Source organism: Aquarana catesbeiana, linkage group LG09 (assembly GCF_042186555.1).
Source record: "Aquarana catesbeiana isolate 2022-GZ linkage group LG09, ASM4218655v1, whole genome shotgun sequence".
NCBI classification, from domain to species: Eukaryota; Metazoa; Chordata; class Amphibia; order Anura; family Ranidae; genus Aquarana; species Aquarana catesbeiana.
In genome coordinates this window covers 220431836-220457574 of record NC_133332.1, presented here as the reverse complement: position 1 = coordinate 220457574, position 25739 = coordinate 220431836, and the positions used below count along the sequence as shown (strand labels likewise).

General features: G+C 45.4%; 1 protein-coding gene across 3 annotated transcripts in view; it reads right to left on the bottom strand.

Moving 5' to 3' along the window:
• The window catches only part of FTSJ1 (FtsJ RNA 2'-O-methyltransferase 1), a 31750-nt gene continuing 6011 nt past the window's right edge, over positions 1 to 25739 (bottom strand). For all 3 annotated transcript variants that reach the window (XM_073599760.1, XM_073599758.1, XM_073599759.1), the window contains 9 exons: positions 22293 to 22362; positions 13722 to 13821; positions 13331 to 13409; positions 11814 to 11866; positions 10786 to 10839; positions 10585 to 10687; positions 7373 to 7456; positions 7106 to 7209; positions 1 to 317 (listed from right to left, as the gene is read on the bottom strand). In XM_073599760.1, the coding sequence (XP_073455861.1) occupies positions 102 to 317; positions 7106 to 7209; positions 7373 to 7456; positions 10585 to 10687; positions 10786 to 10839; positions 11814 to 11866; positions 13331 to 13409; positions 13722 to 13821; positions 22293 to 22362 (863 nt within the window). In that variant the 3' untranslated portion in view covers positions 1 to 101. The remainder of the gene's footprint in view (positions 318 to 7105; positions 7210 to 7372; positions 7457 to 10584; positions 10688 to 10785; positions 10840 to 11813; positions 11867 to 13330; positions 13410 to 13721; positions 13822 to 22292; positions 22363 to 25739) is intronic.

Sequence of the window (25739 nt, the reverse complement as noted above, 5' to 3'; positions counted from 1 at the left end):
TTTTGTTTTATACATTTAAAATTTTAATAAATAAAAAATTATTTCTCTGTGTAAAAGATACAGCAAAAAAAAAACTAAAATCCTGGACGACCGTGATCTGATCAGGAGGAGATATTGAGTTTGTGGATGGCACCACCTTCGCAGATGGTATTATCTTCTTCCTCTTTAGCAGTTGCCATGGTGGGCTGATTCAGTGGAGATGGTGGTCGTTCCTTGGCAAGTAGATTGTTCTTTTTTAAGAAGCATGCCTCTTGGTAGGGTGGTTGAATCGGGGGTTGGTTTGGGGGCATGTAGCAATATTCTTTACCCGTGTCCAACTACCAAAATGAAATAAACACAATCAAGTTTGAGGTTGTCACAGTAGAAATATATAAAAAGAACTACAGCTTATACCAGTATAATTGTTCCCTTGTCTGTCCCATCATGCCTATAAAAATCCTAATTTGCCTGTTATTTTTTCCATCATGTTTTCTCTGTGGTGTACAAATTCTGTGACTAATTTAGAGCTATTCTTAAAATATTGATATTCACAGCTATAGGGATTTAGAGACTAGTGTATCCTGGTGTTCAGGTGAAGGTGCACAATACTGCCCATACTGAATAGGAAACAGATTCATGTTACTAAATGGAGCAAAAGCAGCAGGTACCTACCTTCTACTCACTCCCCTGCTTCTCCAACTCACTGCTGCTCTATAATGAGAACTTCTGGGTGGAGGAGCACTTGACACTTCCTCTGCTGTCCCATAATGCAGCAGCTAGTGTATGGGCTCAAAAATAATGTGCAAGATAATCTATGGTTATAAATACTAGATACTGCTTAATAAAACGTTCATAATAATGTTAATAAAATCAGTCTCTTGTGTCTTTGTTCTTTGTGATAAATCTGCCCAACACCTATGTGCAAATATTGGCACAGAAAGAATATTTGCACATAGGTGTTGGGCAGATTTATCACAAAGACACAAGAGACTAATTTATTAGCATTATTATGAACTTTTTATTAAGTAGTATCTAGTATTTAAAACCATAGTTTATGTTGCACATTATTATTAAGTGAAACTATTAAGTTGAAACATTGGGTTTACACATATTATTGGTCTTATGTAGTATTTTTATTTGTGTGCACTTTATTATTTTGTATGCATATTAGCAGCACAGCATAATTTTTTCTGAGTCTATGCACTTTATAGTTGCGGGAACACAGCTGGTATGGGACAGGCAGGCGGGGGGGGGGGGGGGGGGTGCGGGGGCAGAGAAAGGGAGGAAAAGAGAGAAGAAGGCCCAGGACCTTCTATCATTTTTTTTTTAATAATTTGCTTTACACAGCTATTGCTATGCGATCCAACAACTCTCATCCACAAGCATCTACCCAGTTCGAGCAGATTTTGTCATATTTGGCTGGACAATTTCTGCTTTCATACATAATTTTGTGGAGTGGTAGGACCCTGTCTATTGTGCTACACCATGAGGATTTCATAGGAAGTTCCATTCCCCTCCATCTCAGTAGGATTTCTCTCCTAGCGTAGAACAGGATGAAAGTCATGCATAGTTTGGTATATCTATCCCCTTCAACATCACCCAGGTAGCTAAGCAGGAAGAGGAGAGGGTCTAGTGATACCCTGGTTCCACAGATCTCTGTGAGAGCATTCGTCACCTCCTGCCAGTAGGGGCGGATTTTTGGGCAAGCCCAAACCACGTGGAAGAAGGAACCCCGTTCAATGGAACATCTGGTACACATAGGGCTGAGGGAGGGATATATATTGGAAAGTCTCTGTGGGGTGTAATACGCCCTGTGTAAAAACTTTAGTTGTATGAAACGGTCCCTAGAGGCGATCATGGAGGGGATATATACCGAGACAACGTCCTTCCAGATGTCATCATCAAGATTAGGGATATCTTCCCTCCATTTAGTCAGAGTGGCCGAGGTGTCAGTATCATGAGTTACTGTGAGGTATAAATAGAGGGAGGAAAGAGGCTTTCCCATCACTCCCGAAATGAGGAGCCTCTCAATCAAGTCCAGCTCTAGCGTGACAAGGTTAGGAAATTGTGAAGTAAGGGCATGTTGGAGCTGGCAGTATCTAAAGTGAAAGGAGGGGGGAAGATCATATGCCCGTCTCAGTTCCTGGAATGACATGATTTTGCCGTTCGGCATCACATGCTTCAGTGTCAGGATTCCCTGTTTAGCCCACATCGCTGGGTCAAGTACTGTGTTTAAGTGGGAAAGGAGAGGATTGCCCCATAGAGGAGTGTGGGGGGAGACAGTTGCTGGTTTGATCCCAGCTGCCCTGGAACTCTGCCAGACCCATATAGTAGTCTTCATAGGCCCCGTTACACATGGATGAGCTTTACAGCCCCTGTAAACCAGGTTGGATAGAGCTGCATATGACCCAAGGATTGCGGCCTCCAGGGTGACGGCCGGGTTCTGTCTAGGCTGGGAGAACCACCATCTGACCGTCACCAAGACAGCTGCCCAGTAGTATATGAGGAAATTTGGAAGGGCCAAACCACCACCGGATAGGGGGAGGTAAAGGGTACGCCTTGCCACCCGGGGGGGGGGGGGGGGGGGACGACCCGCCCAAACGAAATTGGTCACAATACTGTCTAGTTTCTGAAAAAAGGAACGGGGAATAGGGAAGGGGGTTTGCCGGAATATAACAATTTGGGCAGATATATAATTTTAATTAAATTTCCCCTGCCCACTGGAGTGAGGGGGAGATTGCGCCAAGTAGCGCATCTATTGGACAGTTGTTCCAACACCGGGAGGATATTCCTGACCAGGTAGCCTTCTGTTGTGGAACCAATATTTACTCCTAAGTATGTGAATTCTTCCACCCAGCGTAACAGAGTGTGGGAGTCTGCACGAGGCAATGACAGGTGGAGTGGGAACAGAACCGACTTGTCCCAGTTGATACGGACTCCTGAGTAACGGCTGAAGGTCTCAAACTGGGTCAAGGCAGCCCTTAGGGAGGTAGAGGCATCTGCTAAGTATAGCAGGGAGTCATCTGCATATAAGGATAATTTTTCTTCTAATGGGCCAACCTTTATGCCTTTGATTTGGGGGTCTTTCCTAATGTGGGCAGCCAGCGGCTCCAGGGCAAATAGTGCTGGGGACAACGGACATCCCTGCCGGGTCCCCCTCCCCAGGTAGAAGGGAGCCGACAGAGACCCACTGGTACACATCCAGGCCCTAGGATGTGCGTATAACATTTTCAGCCATAATAGGAATTGAGGGCCGAAGCCAATTCTAGAAAGGACCGTCCAAAGGTAGCCCCACTCGACCGAGTCGAAGGCCTTCTCGGCATCGAGTGAGACCACCACCTCGGGATTCTCCGGGTCTGCAGACGCTATGTGGATATGCAACCGACGGATGTTTATGTCCATGCCGCGACCCGGCATGAAGCCCATCTGGTCTGGCTGAACCAGGGCTGTGAGAACAGTATTCAGGCGATTTGCGAGGACTTTAGCGAGTAACTTAGTATCGACATTCAGGAGGGAAATAGGGTGGTAAGAGGAACATAGGGTAGGGTCTTTGCCCGGTTTGGGAATTACCACTATAACTGCATCGCACATCGAGTCCGGGAGGACCCCGGACTTCGATGCTTGAGACAGTGTCGAGTGCAATCTAGGGGGCAGTTCCTCTGCGTAGGCCTTGTAAAACTCCACCAGAAACCCATCCGGGCCCGGTGTCTTGCCTGCCTGCATCATTTTATAGGTTTTCTGTATCTCTTTCACCGTAATGGGGGCCTCTAATTTATTCGTAGAGGTAAGGACTGGGACGTCAATCTCCTCTAAATATTCAGTTAGGTAATTTTGCTCGTAGGTCACCCGGGGACTATAAAGGTGTTGATAATAGGTAGCAAAGCACTGATGTCCTGTGGGGAGGAGAGGAGGTTCCCATCTTGGTCACAGATCTGTGCAATGGTCATCACTCCGGACTGCTCTCTGGAGAGCCAGGCCAGGAGGCGGCCTGTCTTCTCCCCCTGCTCAAAAATGCGCTGGGATTGGTGAAGAAGTTTCTTCTGTGTCAGAGATGTGCGCAGAAGGAGGGCCTGCTGAGTCAGAGATTGGAATCGGGCATATTGTTGGGGGTCCCGGGACCTAACATTAAAGGCCTCTTGTCTAGTCGCCTCAGCCTCCACCCCCGTGAGTTCAGCCCTGCGCCATCTCCTCACTGCAGCTATGATTGATTGGTATTGCCCTCTTGATGAGGCCTTGAAGGCCTCCCACACAGAGTTCTCTGTAGCCGTCCCCAGGTTCTCCCTCCAGTATTGTGTGAGTGTCTCGTGGAATCGGGACTCCACCTCCATGTCCGATATCCAGAATCTGGATAGAGACAGTAGCAGCGGAGCGTGGTCCGAAATTCCCCTAGGTAGGATAGTGATGTCCCAGACTCTGGGAAGGACAGGCGCCGCCACATAAACCAGATCGATACGTGAAAAGGACCTGTGGGTGGCCGAATGGCATGTGAAGGACTTTGTTTGAGGATTTCTCCACCGCCACACATCCATGAGGCTGTATGTATCAGCCCATGCCGCCAACCCCTGATGGGTCGCACCAACTGCAGCGCACCTGTCCATGCCAGAGTCCGGAACAAGATTAAAATCACCCATTAATACTACGTTGTCCAAGGGTTACTGGGCCAATTTGGTTGAAATCAAATTGAGAAACTTGAGAGATGCTGGGGGCAATAGATATAGTCCCACCAGGACCCACAGCAAGTTGTGAATCAGTGCATGTAGCAGGACAAATCTACCATCAGGGTCTAGTACGAGATCCAGGAGCTTAAAGGGGAGGGTTTTAAGGACAAGGATACTGACCCCTCTAGCAAAATTAGAATAGGTGGAATGATAGTGATGGCCTACCCATGGTTTTTTAAGGCTGAGGGTTTTACTTCCCACTAAATGCGTCTCCTGTAACACACATATATGGGGGTTACTCCTTCTGATAAATTGAAAAACAAGGGAGCATTTGACCGGAGTGTTCAAACCCGTGTGTTCCAGGAGAGGATATCAAGTGTAGCCATTAAGACAAATCAATAAAATAAAGTGAGGATCATTTATGGTAATGAGTGCTGGTACACCCCGGGGGCGCAGAACACCAGGCCGGGAGGCGGACCAGGCCCCAACAATAGTGCAAGTAAATTAATCAGCATCATTACTGTCATGCAATACAAAACAAACTGGGAGCCAGCAACGTGGCTCAACTTACCCAAACTTCCCCCCACCCCAACCCCCCCCCCCAACCGTGAAGGAGGATTTTCATCCCGAAACAAATGTCAGCCCTATGGCTGATCATGAAGGCAGTGAGCAAGAGGCAGTAGCCTCTGTGTGCCAGAACAGTCAAGAGAACCTGAGAAATCCAGTAAAAGATTGTAATTGTGGAACACCTGGAGCCCCGGGGGCACATATCTTAGATGAAAAAAGTTATTAACTTTCCCCATGCTGGAGTGGATCGAATCAGGAGAAGAAAGCTGGGGGAAGGGGGCCATGTCACGCGTGAGTCTCCAAAGGTGTGCGGGCAGCACCTCGCGGAGGTGACAACGTATCTCGCCTGCAAACGGGCCTCCCCCTGTCACCTCTTCAGCAAAATCCAAAGTGAGCATGCTTCACTGATTAAAAGGGGGGGGGGGGGGATAACCCTCTGATGGGCAGCTGTTACAGCATCTTTAACAAGGGCATAGAGGTGATTGTCAAAAAGTCTCAAGTACACACACTCTGAGGGAGTGGGAGAGTGTTAGCAGCCATCGCTTACTGATGATCTGTGCAGGTGAACACAGGGGGGAAGAAACGGGGACAAGTCACCCCCCCCCAGAGCTCACATGGGGCAATGTTAAACATTTAGAGGACCCCAGCAACATACTTACAAATCCAGACGGGGAGGCATTATATGTAAACTCATCGTGGTAGGGTTTCAGCCCATGCAGCCGCATCACTGGGAGAGGTAAAAAACTGCACTCTTTCTCCATCTTGTACTCTCAGCCTGGCGGGAAAGAGCATGCTGTATTCCACTCCCTTCTCTCGTAGCATGGCCCAGACCTGATCAAAGCCCTTGCGTTGCCTTTGTGTTTTCAAACTTCAGCTCTCCCTGCAAGCGAGCCGACAGAAGGATGGTGTCCCGATCCCTGTAGTGGAGAAGTTTAAAAATGAACGTATGCGGCGGGGCCCCCTGTGGGCCTCTGGTGGCTGGCATACGATGGGCACGTTCGATGGAAGAGTGCGGGGAGAACCGCTCCTTCGGGAGCAGGGAAGGTAATAGTTGTTTATTGAAGGCGACCGGGTCCGAGGCCTCGGCGCCCTCCGGGAGGCCGAGGATATGGAGATTATTCCGGTGGTTCCGGTTCTCTGCGTCCTCGGCTCTGGCCTCCAGGACCTTCACCTTGGCTTTTAAGGTCTGGAGGTCTGTTTGGTGCTCCCTTTGGGCGTCCTCCGTGCTGGATACCCGCCACTCCACCTCCGTCACCCGCTCTCTAAACCTGTCCATGTCGCGGCAGATAAGGGCCGTCTCTGCCTGGACATGGTCTATCTTTGTTGTGAGGGTGGACTGACATGTTGTAATCGCCTGCATCAGGGTGTCGACAGCCGCGGACCCGGCCTGAATTGCACCATCAGGTAAGGATGTGGTCTGTGTCTCCATGTGGCAGGCCGAGGGGAGAGAAGGCCCGGGCTTTGGCGGCATATGGACAGCTTCGGCGGTACGTCTCTTCTGTGCCCCCTTTTTGTTTCTTTTCATTCCCCGAGATGCAGGGGAACGATCTGTGGTGAGTTCCACAGTAGGATAGACGGAGGATAAAGAATCCAGATCGGGAGCTCAGCAGCTAAACGTCCGCTCCCAGCGCCATCTTGGACACGCCCCAGATATCACTTTAATTTGTTAACCTACACATATTTATATACTGATTATTGGTAGCGCGGGAGTATACTTTCTTTTATGGTGTCTGGGCTGCCACATGACAGTTGGTGGACTGTATACATTCGCAGCCAGACTTGGCAGTAAATCAAAAGCAACTTAAGACTGCATGGAGGAAGTTGCTTATAATTTCATAGATTCAAAGAGTAAAATGAACCTGTTACTTTGTCCAGTATGGCAATTTACTGCAGTCATTTACCTGAAGAGGGTAAGTCATGTCAGAGTCATAGGCACTCAGGTCTCCACAGGCCAAGAAAGGCACAATAACACGGTTAGGACCTTCTAGCTGGTTAAAATCGACATCTAATAAAAGAAAAGACCAGAAATCAAAATACAGCTTAGTTGAAAATGATCCACTTTGTTGAACTAATATTCAGTTCCATTTTAAGAATAAATATTCAACTTTGGGTCTGGCACCCATACTGCTTTAACATCAAGGTTTAGGACCTGTATAAACTGCACTCACCATAGCAGTGGTCCAGAAGGGGATTGGACATATTAGGAATGTAGCCATCTGGTGGGCTGTAACCTTGGCACACTACAAATGCTTCTGTTTAAGGAAAAACAAAATGCCAACAAAATAAGTAATGAAAAGAAAATGTTAAAGGCTTAGTCCATTCAAAAGTGTTATTTTAATTGTAGAGGGAGCCTGGATAGCCAAGTTAGCACTTAGCTTCTCAGATGTTCTGGCTACTCCAACAGAAAGATCACCAAGCAATCACTTCTAACTCTGTTCCTGTCCACTTGGGAGTTCTAGCCAACCTCTGAGGACTAAGTTCGCATGCAGCTCACAGCAGGGGTCCAGTGCGTCCCTGTTCTCCATTTTAGCGATGAATGAGGCCCAAATTTTTGTCTGAATTCAGACATGAAATGGAGCCAAAGACGCACAGGACGCCTGTGAAATTCGCTCCGCAGCCGCCACAGAGATGTGTGAACCAGCCACAATCTCCTGTCATGTGAACTGGATGCGTGGAAAACCGCATCCAATTCCCACTAGTGTGAACCCAGTCTGAGTGTACAACCTCCCCATGTTACATTCTCCATAACCTAGACTAAAGCTTTGTTTACACCATGTTGCAGAGACACCAGTTTGTCTGTACGCGTTGTGTAAGGGCACAAGAAAAAAAACAACACTAATATCACGTGCAGATTTTTTCTGCACAGGAATCTGCAACATGTATAAAACTCACCAAAATGCTCATGAAAACTGATGTGAACTCGTGTCTCTGTATGTAAAATCTGTACATTTTTTCCATCAGTATTTTTGCATGTATAATGAGAACGAGGCCTGAATCAAACTTCCAACAGAGAGGGTGGAAATCCCTCATAATGGACACAGTAATTGTGTACAGCTGGGAAATCAGCTCAACAAGAGACCATGAGCAGTGTAGGAAACTTTGATTTCAAGTAGACGTAAACACTAACTGAATGACAATTTTTCTTAATAATATACTTTTTTCCATCCTTTTGCCATCCCAGTAGATTTTGCAGCCTCTTTGCAGTCACTTTCTGTCTACATGCACTCCAGCAATGGCTGTATGCCATTTTTCAGGACCTGTTTTTTGAAAGTGGACCACGCTTTTGTGATTTGTGTTGAAACAGCACTTTGCGGTCTCCATTAGAAGCCCGTGTGACAATACAAGCACACAGCTGGGAGACAGGGACACAGCATTGTCACCCTACAACAAATGGCTGGACAAAGACCTGCATTGCCAGATCACCAAGTATTCTTTTAATAAAAGTTGCATGATTAACAATTCTGGCTCCAACTAAGCTCTGAAAGCTTAATTGCCTAACTTCTGAGAAGCTGTGCTAGTTCTGGTGAGGTATAGCACTGTGCACAATGTAGCAGATTGGGGCTCTGCTCTAGGAGTGGCACTTCTGGGAGTCAGGAAGTAGAAGATACTAGCCATTCTCACAGGTGCTCTTAAAACTAGGGGTGCGCATCTTCACTGGCCTCACGATTCGATTCGATTACGATTATCAGGTCCACGATTAACGATGCATCACGATTACTGCGCGCGGTTTTCATCCAAAAAATTTAAGTAGTCAGAAGAACTCCATTTTTTAAATTTTATCTGTTCTTAAAAAAAAGACAACACTCTTTGCATGTAGCAAAGTGTAAACAGTGCAGACAACTTAAAGAGGAGCTCCAGACTGCCCCCAAATGACTACAGGAGATGATCAGAGACTGCAGACATGCTACAGGAGATGGTCAGAGACTGCGGACATGCTACAGGAGATGGTCAGAGACTGCGGACATGCTACAGGAGATGGTCAGAGACTGCGGACATGCTACAGGAGATGATCAGAGACTGCGGACATGCTATAGGAGATGATCAGAGACTGCGGACATGCTACAGGAGATGATCAGAGACTGCGGACATGCTACAGGAGATGATCAGAGACTGCGGACATGCTACAGGAGATGATCAGAGACTGCGGACATGCTACAGGAGATGGTCAGAGACTGCGGACATGCTACAGGAGATGATCAGAGACTGCGGACATGCTACAGGAGATGATCAGAGACTGCGGACATGCTACAGGAGATGATCAGAGACTGCGGACATGCTACAGGAGATGATCAGAGACTGCGGACATGCTACAGGAGATGGTCAGAGACTGCGGACATGCTACAGGAGATGATCAGAGACTGCGGACATGCTACAGGAGATGGTCACAGACTGGGGACATGGCACAGGAGTTGGTCACAGACTGGGGACATGGCACAGGAGTTGGTCACAGACTGGGGACATGGCACAGGAGTTGGTCACAGACTGGGGACATGGCACAGGAGTTGGTCACAGACTGGGGACATGGCACAGGAGTTGGTCACAGACTGGGGACATGGCACAGGAGATGGTCACAGACTGGGGACATGGCACAGGAGATGGTCACAGACTGGGGACATGGCACAGGAGTTGGTCACAGACTGGGGACATGGCACAGGAGATGGTCACAGACTGGGGACATGGCACAGGAGATGGTCACAGACTGGGGACAATAATGCAGAGTTGTGGTGTGATGAATGCACATAGAAGACAATTGTATGATATGGACTTGTGTCACAGCGCCCCCCCTCCCCCTCTGTACTTACATGCTGCTCCGCCGGTGCTGGTGGCAACCTGTAATGAGCAGGGCGATCTGCCTGCTCACCATCTCCCCCCGATCTCCACTCCAGCCGCCGGTGTTCCGCCGGTTGTCACATCTTTCCTGAGCAGGGAATTCTCCCGGGAGAGCGCTCCGTACGTAAAGCTTTTACTAGTGTGTGTATTTTCCGCTCATGTGACTCTCGGCCGCGCCTCCCTCCTCTCACGTCTCTCCTGATGTCAGCCCCGCCCGCCTCTCTTCTGACCTGATAGCTCCAGTCAGTGGGCGGGGCTGAAATCAGGGGACTCAGAGGAGGGAGGCGCGGCCGAGAGTCACATGAGCGGAAAATACACACACTAGTAACAGCTTTACGTACGGAGCGCTCTCCCGGGAGGGGGCGGGGCCAGACATCGATTTTTCGGGTCGCATGCATCGATGCCGCATCGGGGACACCCGAATCGCGATGCATCGATGCTGCGATTAATTTCAGCAGCCCTACTTAAAACCATCATCTAGTTTGCTAATAATTTAACACACAGCTGTCTTTGCTCCCAAATCAAAACTACAAATGCAAATGCAATCTACCAATGCTGGAGTTTCGACTGCTTCTGGGCTTGGCGCAGGTCACATCTTGAAAGAAGATCTTCAACTGGGAGTACAGCAAGGTGACATCTTTCCCCCGAAACATCTTAAAACATAAGACCCCATGTTATTAATCAGACCACTTCTGATTTATATTTAACTGTGCAAAGGCAACAAAAGTAAATTCTCCATCACAGTACCCACCTTAGCAACAAAAGTCCCTCCTTTCCTTAGGACATGAGTCGTGATGTTTAGAGCCTGTGGTAAAAGAGTTACTATGAAAAATACATTCTTGCTGCAAAAGACAAACTTGCCTACAATTCTTAACAGAAAAATATTGAACAAGAAAAATAAATACTTTAACATCATTATGTGTTCAGATACTCATACATGAGCCCCATTTGTGCTTATTCGATTATTAGAAGATGGTCTGCAATAAGCACCAAACTGACTGCTGTAAATCCCCACTCTGGGCTGCTGTGGAGGGCCACACTTCATGGAGTAAATGATGTGTACTGTTTTAAAAACCATATTTGGGGTGAAGGTGGAATTTGATATGCACGTGAAACACAGTGAATTTGCATCTATTTCATGCTGCACAATGATGTTTTAATTTATATTTTCTATTGTATTTGTCGAGTCTGCACATATTTAGAACTGCACAATTTTCTATTGATTCTTTATTGTATACATTTATGAAACACATATTGGTGCTAGCTGCTTTGTAGCACTTAGGGATAGGCTGCACAGAGACAATTTTTATTTTAATTAGTACAAATACTTTAGTTATGTCTCACTTCCACAAAAGCCAGTGCTCTCCTCTGCTCCCAGGCTGTGGACGGGCACTCAGCAAATTTACATTTAGTGCAGGACTGCGGATTCTGCATTGTACCTGAGAAAGGCATAGAGCTGCAACCAGCTGGGCAGCGAGGTGTATTGGCTCTGGGGGATTGGACGCACAGAAAAAAGCAAGGCCAATGGGGTGAGTAATGTGGAAAGAATTTGTACTTTTATTCTTTCTCCCCTTGCCAAACAAGCATTTAACCCATGCAGTATGAGGGGGGCCCCACTACATGGATAAAAAGGTTCAGTACACAGTACAGTGGAATAAACCTACTGAAATCGAATGTATTATAATATCTTTGACTTCTGCAATCCTGCACATAACACTGATTTATAAATAAGAATATTTACTGTTACTTTCCCTTAGCTACAAGTGGATTTAGACTCACCGCAAGCAGAAGCTGAGCTTGGATGTATTCATCAATGTCATGTAGGCCAGTAACTACAGGACAAAAGACAGAGATATTAGAAACATGGCACACATGATGTGACAGACACTGTAAGGCCTATTTATAAGGAGTGCTTTTAGCTTTCCTGCAATCCCACCCTTACTTAAAAAAAAAATGTTTAAAGTATTGTTCTCAAGTAAATATAGATATATTTGATGACCATCCAGTGTAATAAAAAAATAGCTAAAAAGTAGACAGACTGCCAATAATACAACATAGGAAAATAAAAACTAAAATTACACCATTGAGGTCACACTTTTGCGTTGGTGCACTGCGGTGCCATTCATTTTGAATGGAACCTCTACAAACCAAGGCAAAGCAGTTGGGCTGTGGCAGTGCGCACCGTGCGTTGCAGTTCATTTTGTTTCTGGAAAATGGGTAAGGAGCAGTTTTGGCCATGTCAGGCTGCGTTGGCAGTCCATTTACATTAAATGACCTACCCTAACTTTATAGTGTGAACTCAGTGGACAAATGTGAACCTGTCTGTAAAGCTGCACTCCAGGATAGTAGATAAATAACACTTAAAATACAACTGATTGTTTTACTGGCTGTTTGGCCAGTCCTGTTATTTAGGTTCCCTCCCATACAGCATAGCCAGATCCCTGACCTCTCTGCAGACTCAATTACAGTTACGCAGTAGATTGGTCCAAGACCTACCCCGGTCTGTCAATGCACAAAAAAAAAAAAAATGGAAGCAGTATAGAAATTAAGTAATCACTCTGTCCACTTCTACTAACAGCATGTTCACTGATTGCACTACCCAAAATAATAGAGCCCGATTGGTTCCCAGCACTACCCTTCTGTCCCCAGGTCTGAGTGCTCCTATAAAAAGGATTACAGAAGGGGGAATAGAGAAATTTCAACCTCAGAGCAGAAGTCAAGTGATGACCATGGTAAGAGGGTGCTGGGGAAAAAGTGCTTCCCGTATGTACTCGAGTATAAGCAGAGTTTTTCAGCCCATTTTTTAGGCTGAAAAACCCCCCCTCGGCTTATACTCGAGTGAGCCTACAGCAGCCGTACCTTTCATTACTAAAACAGCGTGCATCTCCCGCTGTGTTATGCAGTCTGTGCCGCCATCAATTTTAACAAAGCCCCGCCTCCTCCTCGTCCGTGATAGAGGAACACTGATACAATGCTGGGAAACTGTATCAGCGTTCCGTCTATCACAGACGAGGAGGAGGCGGAGCTTTGTTACAATGGACGGCCGCACAGACTGCATAACACAGCAGGAGACACACGCTATTTTAGTAATGAAAGGTACGGCTGCAGATGGGCACAGTGAGGCTGCAAATGGGCACAGTGAGGCTGCAAATGGGCATTGTTTACCCAGTAGCTGCTGCATTTTCCCACCCTAGGCTTATACTTGAGTCAATATGTTTTCCCAGTTTTTTGTGGTAAAATTTGGTGCCTCGGCTTATATTCGGGTCGGCCTATACTCGAGTATATACGGTAATTACCATCTGGTGCCCCATCACACACAACAAGGTCTGCTGGCTGCCCCTCGAAGTGACATATTATCTCATTAGCTGTGGAAACCTGAAAGCAGAAAATCAAAATAGGTTGCAGTTAATGACCACATACCTCTTATCTCCTGGTGAACGTTATTAATAATTACAGGGCTTATTTCTACCTTTCATTCCTGGCTCTGTTGGACACAGATAGTGCTTCAACTCCTACAAACATTACGAGCCTCCTTTATTTTAAAAAGGGTCTGACTTGCCCATAGAAACCATATTTAATGTTTTTGGGCCAGAGTAAAGAGATTACTGATTATGTGCTATAAGCAACACTGACATTTCACACAAACAAAACTGAAGATTGCATTTGGTCCGTCACAGCAGACAGTACCTTGGTAATATCTCCTTGAATTTGGATCACTCCAGGTAGTGGAGCCATGGCTTGTAGATCCACCGCAACAATCTTCACCTCTGACGTCTCATCATTAGCCCTAAATAGACAAGGAAAGACATTCAAGTGACTCTGTTGCCACCAAAACAAGTTTTAGCTGAGGTTTAGTTTTAAAGTCACTCTATCATAACCTCCCTAATCCCTTGTTCTTCGGGTACCTGCAGCTCAGCCATGTCTATTCTGCCCAGTTTGGCACATCCCCAGTTAACCTGTACACCTCAGACATCGTAAATATGTTATGATATGACATGTTAACTAAACGACTTTCAGAACTATACAAGACTCTCCTGCCATAGGTTTATATTGGTATGGAGACTCTACGGGCTAGATGGCAGGCGGATGTTCCAGGTACAGATAATGAAGACTGGGAAGACTTGTGGGATTATCCCTTCTCTCAATTGGTAGCCAGTAGAGATAAATCGATCCAATTCAAATTGGTACACAGAATATATCTAACACCTAATAGGTTAAATAAAATGTGCCTGGGTCTTTCCTCTCAATGCTGGAGGTGCTCGGAGGAACATGCAGACTATAACATGTATTCTGGACGTGTAAAGAAAATAGGATTTCTATTACAGCTTACCTGTAAAATCCTTCTCTTGGAGTACATCATGGGACACAGAGCCTTACGTAATTACTTAATGGGTTATAGGCCACCTTCAGGTGTTGACACTGGTTATACCCAATCATGGAAGTTCACTCCCTATATAACCCCTCCTCCTTCCAGGAGCACATCAGTTTTTGTAGCAAAGCAATATACTTAATCCCAAAAGAGGGGCGGGACCTCTGTGTCCCATGATGTACTCCAAGAAGAGGATTTTACAGGTAAGCTGTAATAAAAATCCCATTTTCTTTATCGTACTTCATGGGACACAGAGCTTTAAGTAATTATTTAATGGGACGTCCCATAGCAATGCTACTTGAGGGGAGGGAGAGAGAACCCGCAGAGTACCCACAGACTTGAGGACTTATACTGCTGCCTGCAGTACACTGCGCCCAAAGGCGATATCCTCATACCTCCTTACATCCACCTGATAAAATCTTGTGAATGTATGCACTGAAGACCAAGTTGCGGCCTTGCAGATATGAGTCATGGAGGCCTGGTGACGCACTGCCCAAGAAGCACTAACCGACCTGGTAGTGTGTGCCTTAACTTGAAATGGGGAAATCTTACCCCTTAATTCATAAGTTTGAATTATCACTTACCGAATCTACTTAGTGACAGTGGATTTCGACGGTGCTTGTCTTTTGTTAGGACCCTCTGGCAGAATAAATAAAACATCAGTCTTACCAATCTGAGCAGTTGCCTTAAAAAAGATTTTCACTGCTCTCACCACATTAAGTCAATGTAGTGACTCTTCTTCCCTGGAACATGGTTTTGGAAAAAACGATGGCAGGGCAATATCTTGGTTCAGGTGAAACCTGAAACCACTTTTGATAAAAAAGTATGGCCAAGGGCGAAACACCACTCTGTCCTCATGACAAATCAAATATGGCACTTTACAAGAATGAGCAGCCAATTCCAAAACCCTCCTTGCTGAGGATTTAGCAACCAAAAATACCAACTTCCTTGTCAGAAAGACTAGGGAAATATGTTGTATTGGCTGTTTTTTGTAACACAGACAAAACTAAGTTCAAGTCCCAAGTGTTCAAGGGAGCCACATCACCCCTTGTATAAAAACCCCGGACTAAAGAATGAGTAGCAAGTGGTCTTTTGAAATTAGACCGATAAAGCTGAGACTTGGCCTTTAATAGTACTCAAAGCCAATTTCATTTCTACCCCTATTTGTAGAAAGGCAAGAATTCTGCCTATGATATCTCCGAGGGTGCCAACCCTTGGATTCACACCAGGAAACATAAGCCCACCAGACTCTATAGTTCTGAAAGCTGGCTTCCTTGCACTAATCAGGGTAGAGATAACTGACCCGGAAAGCCCACGTTTCAGAATGTGGGTTAATTTAGAGACCGTACGGTAGGATGGAAGATCTGTCCCAGTGAGAGCAGATCTGGCCGTAGTGGAAGGGACCATGGGCCCTCCACTACCAACTTTACGATTTCTGCATACCATGACCTTCTGGGCCATGCTGGTGCCACCAGAATTACCGTCTTTCTTTACAGCTTGATCCTGCAAAGAAGTTGAGGCAGCAACTGAATAGGGGGGAATGCATAGATCAGTGAGAACTGATCCCATGGGGTCACAAACGCATCTGTTCCACATGTTAATGGATCCCTTGTTCCAGCCTCAAAGTTGACTAACTTCATGTTGAACCTGGACGCTAGAAGATCTACATCCAGAGTCCCCCATCCTTGGCAAACAGCCCAAAATATGTCGGGGTGAAGAGACCATTCCCCTGGGAATAACTGCTGGCGACTTAAGTAGTCCGCCTGCCAATTCTCTACACCCAGAATGAAGATTGCCGAAAGGCATGGAACATGCCTTTCTGCCCAAGTTAGAATATGGTTCACCTCTCTCTGCGCTGAGAGACTTTTGGTGCCCCCTTGGTGATTGATATAGACCACAGCTGTGGCATTGTCGGATTGAATCCTGACAGGACAAACCGTAACTTGAAAGTCCAGGCCTTTAGAGCCAGACATACTGCCCAAATCTCTAAGATATTGATGGGCAAGATTCTTTTGGTTCTTGACCACTGTCCCTGGACAGTTGTCTTTTCTAGTACTGCTCCCCAGCCTGAAAGGCTGGCATCCATCATTACCACTTTCCAGATGACTGGTCTGAAGGATTTTTCTTTCATCAGATTCTGGGTTAGTAACCACCAAGTGAGGCTTTGGAACACTCTTGGGGACAGCTGCATTGGCAAGTCTAAAGCTTGAATTGTTTTGTTCCAAGCAGACAGGATACTGTTTTGCAACAGGCTTGAATGGAACTGGGCATAGGGAACTACTTCGTATGAAGCCACCATGGTTCCTAGCAACCTCATGCAAAGGCGAATGGAGGGATCGCCATTCGACTTGACCATCCGCACCAGCTCTCTTATGGAGTTGATCTTTTCCTGAGGCAAGAACACCCTTTCCTGGGCTGTGTCTTTGATCAGACCCAAGTACTCCAGCTTTTTTAGCGGTATTAAGAAAGATTTCTCTAGGTTGAGGATCCAACCCAACTCTTCAGATAGTTGGTTGTAGTGCGTACACTTTGCTCCAAATGAGCCACCGACTGATCTATTAGTAATAGATCATCTAGGTACGCTACGATTGTTATGCCCTGTGCCCTTAACCTGGCTAGAGGTGGGGCCAGCATTTTGGTGAACACCTGGGGTGCTGCAGCTAGCCCGAAGGGCAGGGCTACAAACTGGAAATGCTGTTGTTCTAACTCGAACCGTAGAAACTTTTGATGAGCGGGAAATATAGGGACATGCAGATATGCATCTCTGATGTCCATTGATGCCAGAAGTTCTCCTCCTAGAAGGATAGAAACTACTGACCTGATCGTCTCCATGCGAAAGGAGCGGATCTTCAGAAACCGATTTAGATTTCTTAGATCTAGAATGGGTCTGACATCTCCATTTGGTTTCAGTACCATAAAAAAGTTTGAATAAAACCCCAAACCTTGCTCTTTTGTGGGGATCTGTATGATCACCCCTTGAGAAATGGGTCTAGTGACTGAAACAGAGAAGCGAGACGGTGGAAAGTCCCGAAATTCGAGCTTGTACCTCAGCATTACCGTGGAGATGACCCATCTGTTCTGAATTTCTTCTTTCCAGACTTCTGAAAACTCCCCCCCATCTTGGTGAGGGGGGTTGCCTCTTCATGATGAGGCTTTAGGAATCGACCCCAGGACTTCTTTTGAGCCTGGGTCTGACCCTGAGATTTTCCTCTAGAGTCTGACGGCAGAGGCCGTCGCCCCTGCCTAGAGGCGGAAGCCCCTGACGTAGGGGAAAGAGCCCGTTTAAATGAAGGGCGTTTATACTTTCTTTTGACTGGCAAAAGAGTACTTTTCCCACTAGAAATTGTTTGGATATATTTGTCCAAGTCTTCTCCAAATAGTCGCTCCCCATGAATAGGGAGCCCAGTTAGGAGGTCTTTACATGGTGCTTCAGCTGACCAAATCTTTTAACCACAGGATTCTACGCATATGCACAAGCATAAGCATAAACCTAAGGCGGGACGCCTGGTGAATAGAATCTTTAATGGCATCTATGGCAAAGCATAATGCTTTTGGTAGTTCAGCCAAATCCCGAGCTTGTTGTGCAGGAAGCTCTCTAAGGGCCTGTTTAAATTGGTCCTTTAGTGATTGACAGACGCTTATTGCGGTGACTGCAGACTGAGTAATGGCACCTGCCATGGAAAAAGTAGATCTTAACAGGGGTTCCAACTCCTTATCTGTTGGATCCTTAAGCATCTGTGCATTGTCTACTGGACAAGTTAGGCCTTTATTCACATTGGAAATCACAGCATCAATCGGTGGTATTTTCCATCTTTTGGAGAATTTCTCCTCCAGGGGATAGAGAATTGCAATTCTCTTAGGAGGGAGAAAATGCTTATCCGGGTGATCCCATTCAACAAAAATAAGCTGTTCTAGTAATGCATGTGCAGGAAACGCATGCAAAGGTTGAGAGGGTTTTAAGAAACCCAAGGAAGAAACCGAACTTTCAGGAGACTCTGTTAGGGGTAGCATGAAAGTAGAACGAACCATCTCTGTAAGAGATTGTATCAGCGGATTCTCAGATTGAGAGGAGAAAAAGGCTCATCTACCGTTGTTTCCTCCGCAGAGGAATCATCATCGGTTTGTTTTTCCTCCTGATTGACTGAGGGTAACACCTCATTCTGTGCCCACTGTTCCTCTTGCAAAGGTTCCGAAGTGGGGGAGGGGGATCTAGCAAGCTTCCTATCCATTTGAATGGAGGATGCGATTAAAGCCGCTAATCTTTCTTCCAGACCCCGCAGGGAGGAGGAGGAAAGGACATCTTCAGTCACGTATACAGGGGCTGAGATGTGAGAAGCAATTGCACCATCAATTTGTTCTAATGGCTCACCCTGGCTTGCCAAAACTGGTAATTCAGGCGAGGATGACAGCATGGAAATGCGACTCGGGATCCTAGCGCCTGGGGGTGAAACCTTTTTTGATTTTTCTCCCAAGTACAAAAACAGAGGCACTATACAAATTGCACTTAATCGCTAAAAGTAGTCATGACATTTAAAGCCGCTATAAAATTCAGCCTAGTGCTGGGAAAAAGGTGTCCTGCTTCCTCTATCAGGAATAGCAGTTTGCAACCCTCACATCTGTGCTCTCTATATTGCCTGTGTATGTGCTATCTCAATAGCCTAATTTGGTTCACCATCCACCTAACAGGTTATATCTCATTTATACAATAATCATATGTTTGTATAATTCATCACATGTGAGCAACAACTTAATCCAAATACTTTAAATCATATAAAAAGTCCAGTGACATATGTCACATAATGATAGACTCTTCTTCATATGTGTTGCGAATCATCCGTTATAATTGCCGTGGGCGGCGTGCTCTTGTGTGTGGTATCAGATTAAAAGTGACTTAGTGCTTCACCACCACCTGTGAGATTTGCCACTCACCAGATTAATCTTTAAAACTGCACCTTTGGTTCATTAACAGGGATAACCACTCCACTCAAAGGAAACTTTCTCCAATATCTATACCAGGTCCTCAATGTTCCTCATGCAAACGGATAAAAAACCATCATCGCGCAATAACGTTTAAAACCTTTATTCCATACATAAAAAACACTTTGCACTCACATTTCCAAGTGCCATTAGGCCGGCACCGAGCTTTTCCCGCAGTTAAGGACGGGTGGGCACTGCAGCCCGGTTCGTCTAGTGTGTGCTAGATGGTCTCCGTTGCCGCTTACGTTCCCCCCTGTTTGCGTTCGCGTCCTCTCCAAACCCCGTTCGTTCCCGGTCCCGAGCTTCCTGATGACGCAAATTTGATTGCGAAACGCGTAGAGGCTGCTGGGAGATTATCGTACCTACGTGACCGGGAACGAACGGGGTTTGGAGAGGACGCGAACGCAAACAGGGGGGAACGTAAGCGGCAACGGAGACCATCTAGCACACACTAGACGAACCGGGCTGCAGTGCCCACCCGTCCTTAACTGCGGGAAAAGCTCGGTGCCGGCCTAATGGCACTTGGAAATGTGAGTGCAAAGTGTTTTTTATGTATGGAATAAAGGTTTTAAACGTTATTGCGCGATGATGGTTTTTTATCCGTTTGCATGAGGAACATTGAGGACCTGGTATAGATATTGGAGAAAGTTTCCTTTGAGTGGAGTGGTTATCCCTGTTAATGAACCAAAGGTGCAGTTTTAAAGATTAATCTGGTGAGTGGCAAATCTCACAGGTGGTGGTGAAGCACTAAGTCACTTTTAATCTGATACCACACACAAGAGCACGCCGCCCACGGCAATTATAACGGATGATTCGCAACACATATGAAGAAGAGTCTATCATTATGTGACATATGTCACTGGACTTTTTATATGATTTAAAGTATTTGGATTAAGTTGTTGCTCACATGTGATGAATTATACAAACATATGATTATTGTATAAATGAGATATAACCTGTTAGGTGGATGGTGAACCAAATTAGGCTATTGAGATAGCACATACACAGGCAATATAGAGAGCACAGATGGGAGCAGCGCATCCACTCACATAGCACTTTTAATTTAATTTTTTCTCTGAAAAATATTTTTTGGATGCAGCAGCTATAAATATCACTTACACCATTTTTGATAGGATAGTTTTTGCGCCAGTGACACATATATTTTCACAAATTTTTTGCAACCCTCACATGTCCCAAAGCTCTTGTGTCCTTGTGTTGCAGGCTGCTTGTTTTCTCCTCGTCAGCCGAGGCGAGACTGTCACAGCTGTGTTGTATTTGTTTTTAGCCTGCCGTGCGTCCTCGTGGACGTTCACGGCATCGCACTTAGGCCCCGCCCCCTCCGAGAAAAAATTCTGCCTCTTTTTACTTTTAAAAAGTTCCCGCGCTGGTGTGCGGCGTTTTCGGGTCCACTGACTCAACACAAGAGAGGGGGGAGAGCAGGGACCCATCCAGCAGCAGGCACAACAACAGTGAAATCAGCCACAGTTAAAACAATTAGCGGGACCTCCGCGCTTCCCTCCCAAAACACCCCCCCACACACACACACGCGCACACACACACGCGTGTAAGGGGGGGTACAGCGCTGCTTACCCCCCTAACCCTCTGGTCCCATCAGGGGGAGAAAGAAAACATTTTTGCAGATTTCCTTTACCTTGAAAAAGTTTCCCTCCACACGCTGCTGCAACCAGACACGGACTGAGCTTTACAGTGAAGACAACAGAGTAAGGTATGTGCATAGACTCCCTCTAGTGGAGAATTAAGGCATGACAAAATTTTTTCCCTAATGGAAGAAATACATAGGTGTTTTTAATACCCAAGTTTTTTCCCTTATCTTATCCCCGCTGCAGGATTTGCTGAATTAACAGACAATCCAGCCTTCACTTATCACAGCGGGTTGCGTTTAGCAAACCTTCAAGGACCGGGTCCCTAAAACAGGGTTCCAACTCCCTTGAACCTGTAAAACACCCCATCAGGAAGCTTTAGGTAATGTAGCTAGACCTAAGCCCTGGGTTCCTGGGGTCCAGCCCTACAAAGAGAGACGTTACAGGCAAAACCTCGTGCTTTGGATACGAGGTCCCAGGTACCATCCTTTTAGGCCTTAGTGGCACTTTGGATGGATCTGGTCTTTATAGAGGCTATTTAAATCCAGCATGGATCCCTCCAGTGGAGCTCCTCAGAGCACATCTTCACTCGTGACCAACACCTTAGACACTGGTGAAAAAACTGATGTGCTCCTGGAAGGAGGAGGAGTTATATAGGGAGTAAACTTCCTTGATTGGGTATAACCAGTGTCAACACCTGAAGGTGGCCTATAACCCATTAAGTAATTACTTAAGGCTCTGTGTCCCATGATGTACGATAAAGAAATACACATTTTTTGGGCTGACGTTACACAGTTTCTTGCTACATTAACTATGGTTGGGGTTACTCTTTTTTGAAAAGATTCCTGAAATAATACTTACCACCCCAATTAGTGGTGATTCTCATCTCCACTCTCTTAAAAAGCAACAGCAGCTGAAGAATCTTCAGCTTTCTACACGCTTTTAGGTGTGCGAGATCCCTGTGTTCCTTGTGCTATGGTTGTACAGAACACATTAGTGACGTAGGGCTTGATGGGTGAGACTAAATATCCATTACACCTGGAAGTCTGTCAGATGCTGAAGATCCCTCAGCCACTGTCTCTGTTCAGGAAAGCAAAGATAGGAGTCTCCTAATGTCTAGTATTATTGATCCTTTTTTAATTTTTAAATCAGCTTTTTTTTTTTCTTCTTTTTGACAGAGCAATTTTAAGACCACACTCCAGACAAAACGTTGACATTTTTTTCAATTTTTGACAGGACTTAGAACCTCGATTTGGCTGTTATTGCCATTCATTTACTTAATGGGGAAATATCTAAGAAAAAGCCATTTACCTGAGCTTTCTGCTGAGAACCTGACTCCAACTGCCAGGCGCTGCACACAGGTCGACTGCTCTCTGTACACCTGGGAGACAGACATATCTCAAGTCACTTCCATAGTCTTATGTCAGACCAATGGCATAGATTTCCAGATATTTATAAATGATATTATCTGAACCATGAAGCCGATAGAATTGCTCCCTTATAAGTGCATATACACTGAACTATGTGAATTCAGCCTTAAAAGAGAAGTATGGGTTTGTTTGTGTTTAAACAGGTGACAGTCCAGGCTTCTGGGTGGATCCCAACCATATTGGCGCAATCTTTCCCAGGATCGGCTCTGTGACATCAGCGAACAGCAGGCTTCAACCACTTTCGGCAAAAAACGGGTCACAGGAATGCAGAATGAACTGCACTCCTGTGATCAACAGAAGTACAGCCAAACAAGCTTTGGCTGTACTTCTCCTTTAAACTTCACCCAGCATCTAAAAATAACAAGAACAACTTTTACAGTTCAAAAGCTGAACTTCAAGCAAACAGCTAAATCCACAATTACATTAATAAGGCTTAAAGTGAAACTAAACCCTCCTATCCTTTACAGCCAAAGAAACTGCCAGCTCTCTCTGTACGATCTACAGTTGACACGGTGCTGCACATGTGATTACCTAGAACACCAGTCATTTGATTGCTTGACAGTTTGGTTGAAAGCTGACATAAGCACACTAGTAACTGGCTTGTTTCACACAGGCTTCAACTTGTATAAGAGCAGTATGAACAGCAAGCTTTTACAAAGCATTTACTGAGCTTTTGGCAAGCTTTGTTGAAGCTTTTAAAGTACCATTTAGCTCCACTTTGCAAATGTTAGACATCCTAATGTGAGTACAGATTGCCACTTTAAACAAGCTGCTATCAAGCTTCAGCACTACTTGAAACTTATCCTGGCCCTTTAAAGGGTTTAGGATGACAGGGGGCAAGGCGGGTTTATGATCATGTGACTGCCGTGATTGGCGGTCACATGATTGGCATATTTGCGTGCGGTCAGCACCAAAGGGTTAAAGTGACAATCAGCTCACCCATTAAAAGCAGTTGTAAACTGCTGATGGTTAAAAAACAAAAAAAAATTCCTGCAAGGCAAAATCATAATGTGATAGTATGCATTGCATATTAGCACATTATGAGAAACTTACCTTAGAAGGAAGCTAAGCCCTCCTGCGCCGCGATGTCAATGCTGAGACAGCTGACATCTTTCCCTGGCCTCCCTTCTGGGTTTGCGGCCACCGGCTACATGAGCAGCCGGTGGCACGATGACGTCACTCCTGCGCATGTGCGTGGGAGCCGCCGTTTCCAGCAATGTCATCGGTTGCATGCACTCTGAATATCTCCTAAGCTGTGCAAGTTTAGGAGATATTCACAGTACCTACAGGTAAGCCTTATTATAGGCTTACCTGTAGGTAAAAGTGGTAGTACAAAGTTTAATTTATATAGTAATTTATATATATATATATATATATATATATATATATATATATATATATATATATATATCACATTTCCAAACAAGAGCTATAGGGCTCTTTAAGAGTTTAGAGACAGCTGTTCAAAGCTTGCTGAAAGTTTCATGAAAGCTTGCTGTTCAAACTGTTCTTATACAAGCTGAAGCCCGTGTGAAACATGTGGAACAGGCCTAACAGTTAACATTCAAGGACCCGTTTTGGGAAATATTTAAATTGGTGGGTTTAGTTCCACTTTAATTCACAAAGCTTTACCACAAGGATAATAAGCAACATTTTAGCCATGTAAATGTAATTTTCAAATCTTTTTGGCCTCAACTGAAAAAGCGATCACTTTTTGGAAAATAAAGATTTTAAACCTGGTGTGTTAGCTTTGTAAAATGAGCTAATATTGTTTTACCGGTCTAATTACCTCCAGACAGTTCATTCTGAGATTTAAATAATCCCCAAAGGAGAAAAACGGTCACTATATAGACTTTGTAAAGCATATAAAAATACCAGTAAAAAAATGTAATATTTATATAAAACTGATGACCTAACCTGTAGTAAAAATACATTCTCCACGTTAAAGCAGAACTGAAGGTATTATACTTACCTCATTTCTAATAGCCCGGGTCCCTCACTGGCATCTTCTCCCCGGGTGCTGGTCTTCAGGCATCTCCACTGGCCAGAGCAAAATGACATAACTCCTGCGCATGCACAGGAATCAGTCATTCCAGCACACAGGGATTATGTCGGAGCTGTAAGCTGAGCTGCGCATACACAGCTCAGTTTACATTGCCAGAAGAGACTGCGAGCAGGAGGGTAGGTGTATTTTATTGCAGAATAGACATTTTATTTCGCTTCTGTGACAATGGATCACCTGCCTATTCTGTTATAAAATGAGCTCAGCTAAGCTTAAAGGTAACCCAATTTACTGTTCCCCAAACCAATTACATTCAAGGTATGCCGTGAATGATAATGGATACAGTTATTTGCTTGTTACAGTGCTCTCAACTGAACTGTCAAGTAATGAAATTTTTAGTGACATTAATGATCACACGTTCAGCACCATGGCAACTGCAGATCAGAGGCTACAATTATAGCTTTGTTGGCTGTAAAAGGATAGGAGGGTTTAGTTCTACTACAAGCTTTGAAAATGAAAGCTAGATGCTGATTGGTTGCCATGCACAGCTAATCCAGAATCTGCCTTCGCCAATCTTAATTTCCCTCCAAGTGCTTTTTTTCCCCAAGGATGCTGCTGGTATTGCATGAACTGAGCTATTCATTTAATCTTCCATGAATATGGAGGTTTCGCCTTGAGAGTCATAACAGCGTTTACAATTATTTTTGCATTGAATTACCCCAGTCTGGGATTTGGATAATTCTCAATCAATTAACACTCTAATGTTGCACTGTGACTCTTGTATGACTGAAGGTGCACATCTGCGATCAATTATAGTTATCTTAACTTTATAACAAATGGTTATTTATGAATTATGCTTTTTTATGCAATTTAGTACTGTGGCATTTAAAGTGGAGGTTCTGCCCACTGCTGCAAAAATTAAAAGCCAGCATCTGCACATACTGCAGCTGCTGACTTTTAATAAATCGGACACTTACCTGTCCTGGAGTCCAGCGATGTCGGCACTGCAGCTGATGTATCCATCAGCTGTCGGGTGCTGCTGCCTCCATTGCGAGTAAGGGAACCCGGCAGTGTAGCCTTACGGCTTCACGTCGGGAACCCTACTGCGCATGCGCGAGGCGCCGCTCCTCTTTCCTGTTGGCCCGGCGGCCGGGGAAGGAGGAGGGAGCCCCTCGGTGACGTCAATACCCGTGGCTGAGGCTCCCAGAAGTGGGGACAGCATACCTGTGAAAGACAAATGTGGCACCGGAGGGGGGGAGGAGTACAATGAGCAGAAGTTTGTGCTTTAACCGCCCTGGCGGTATGATTATTTCAAATTTTTGATGC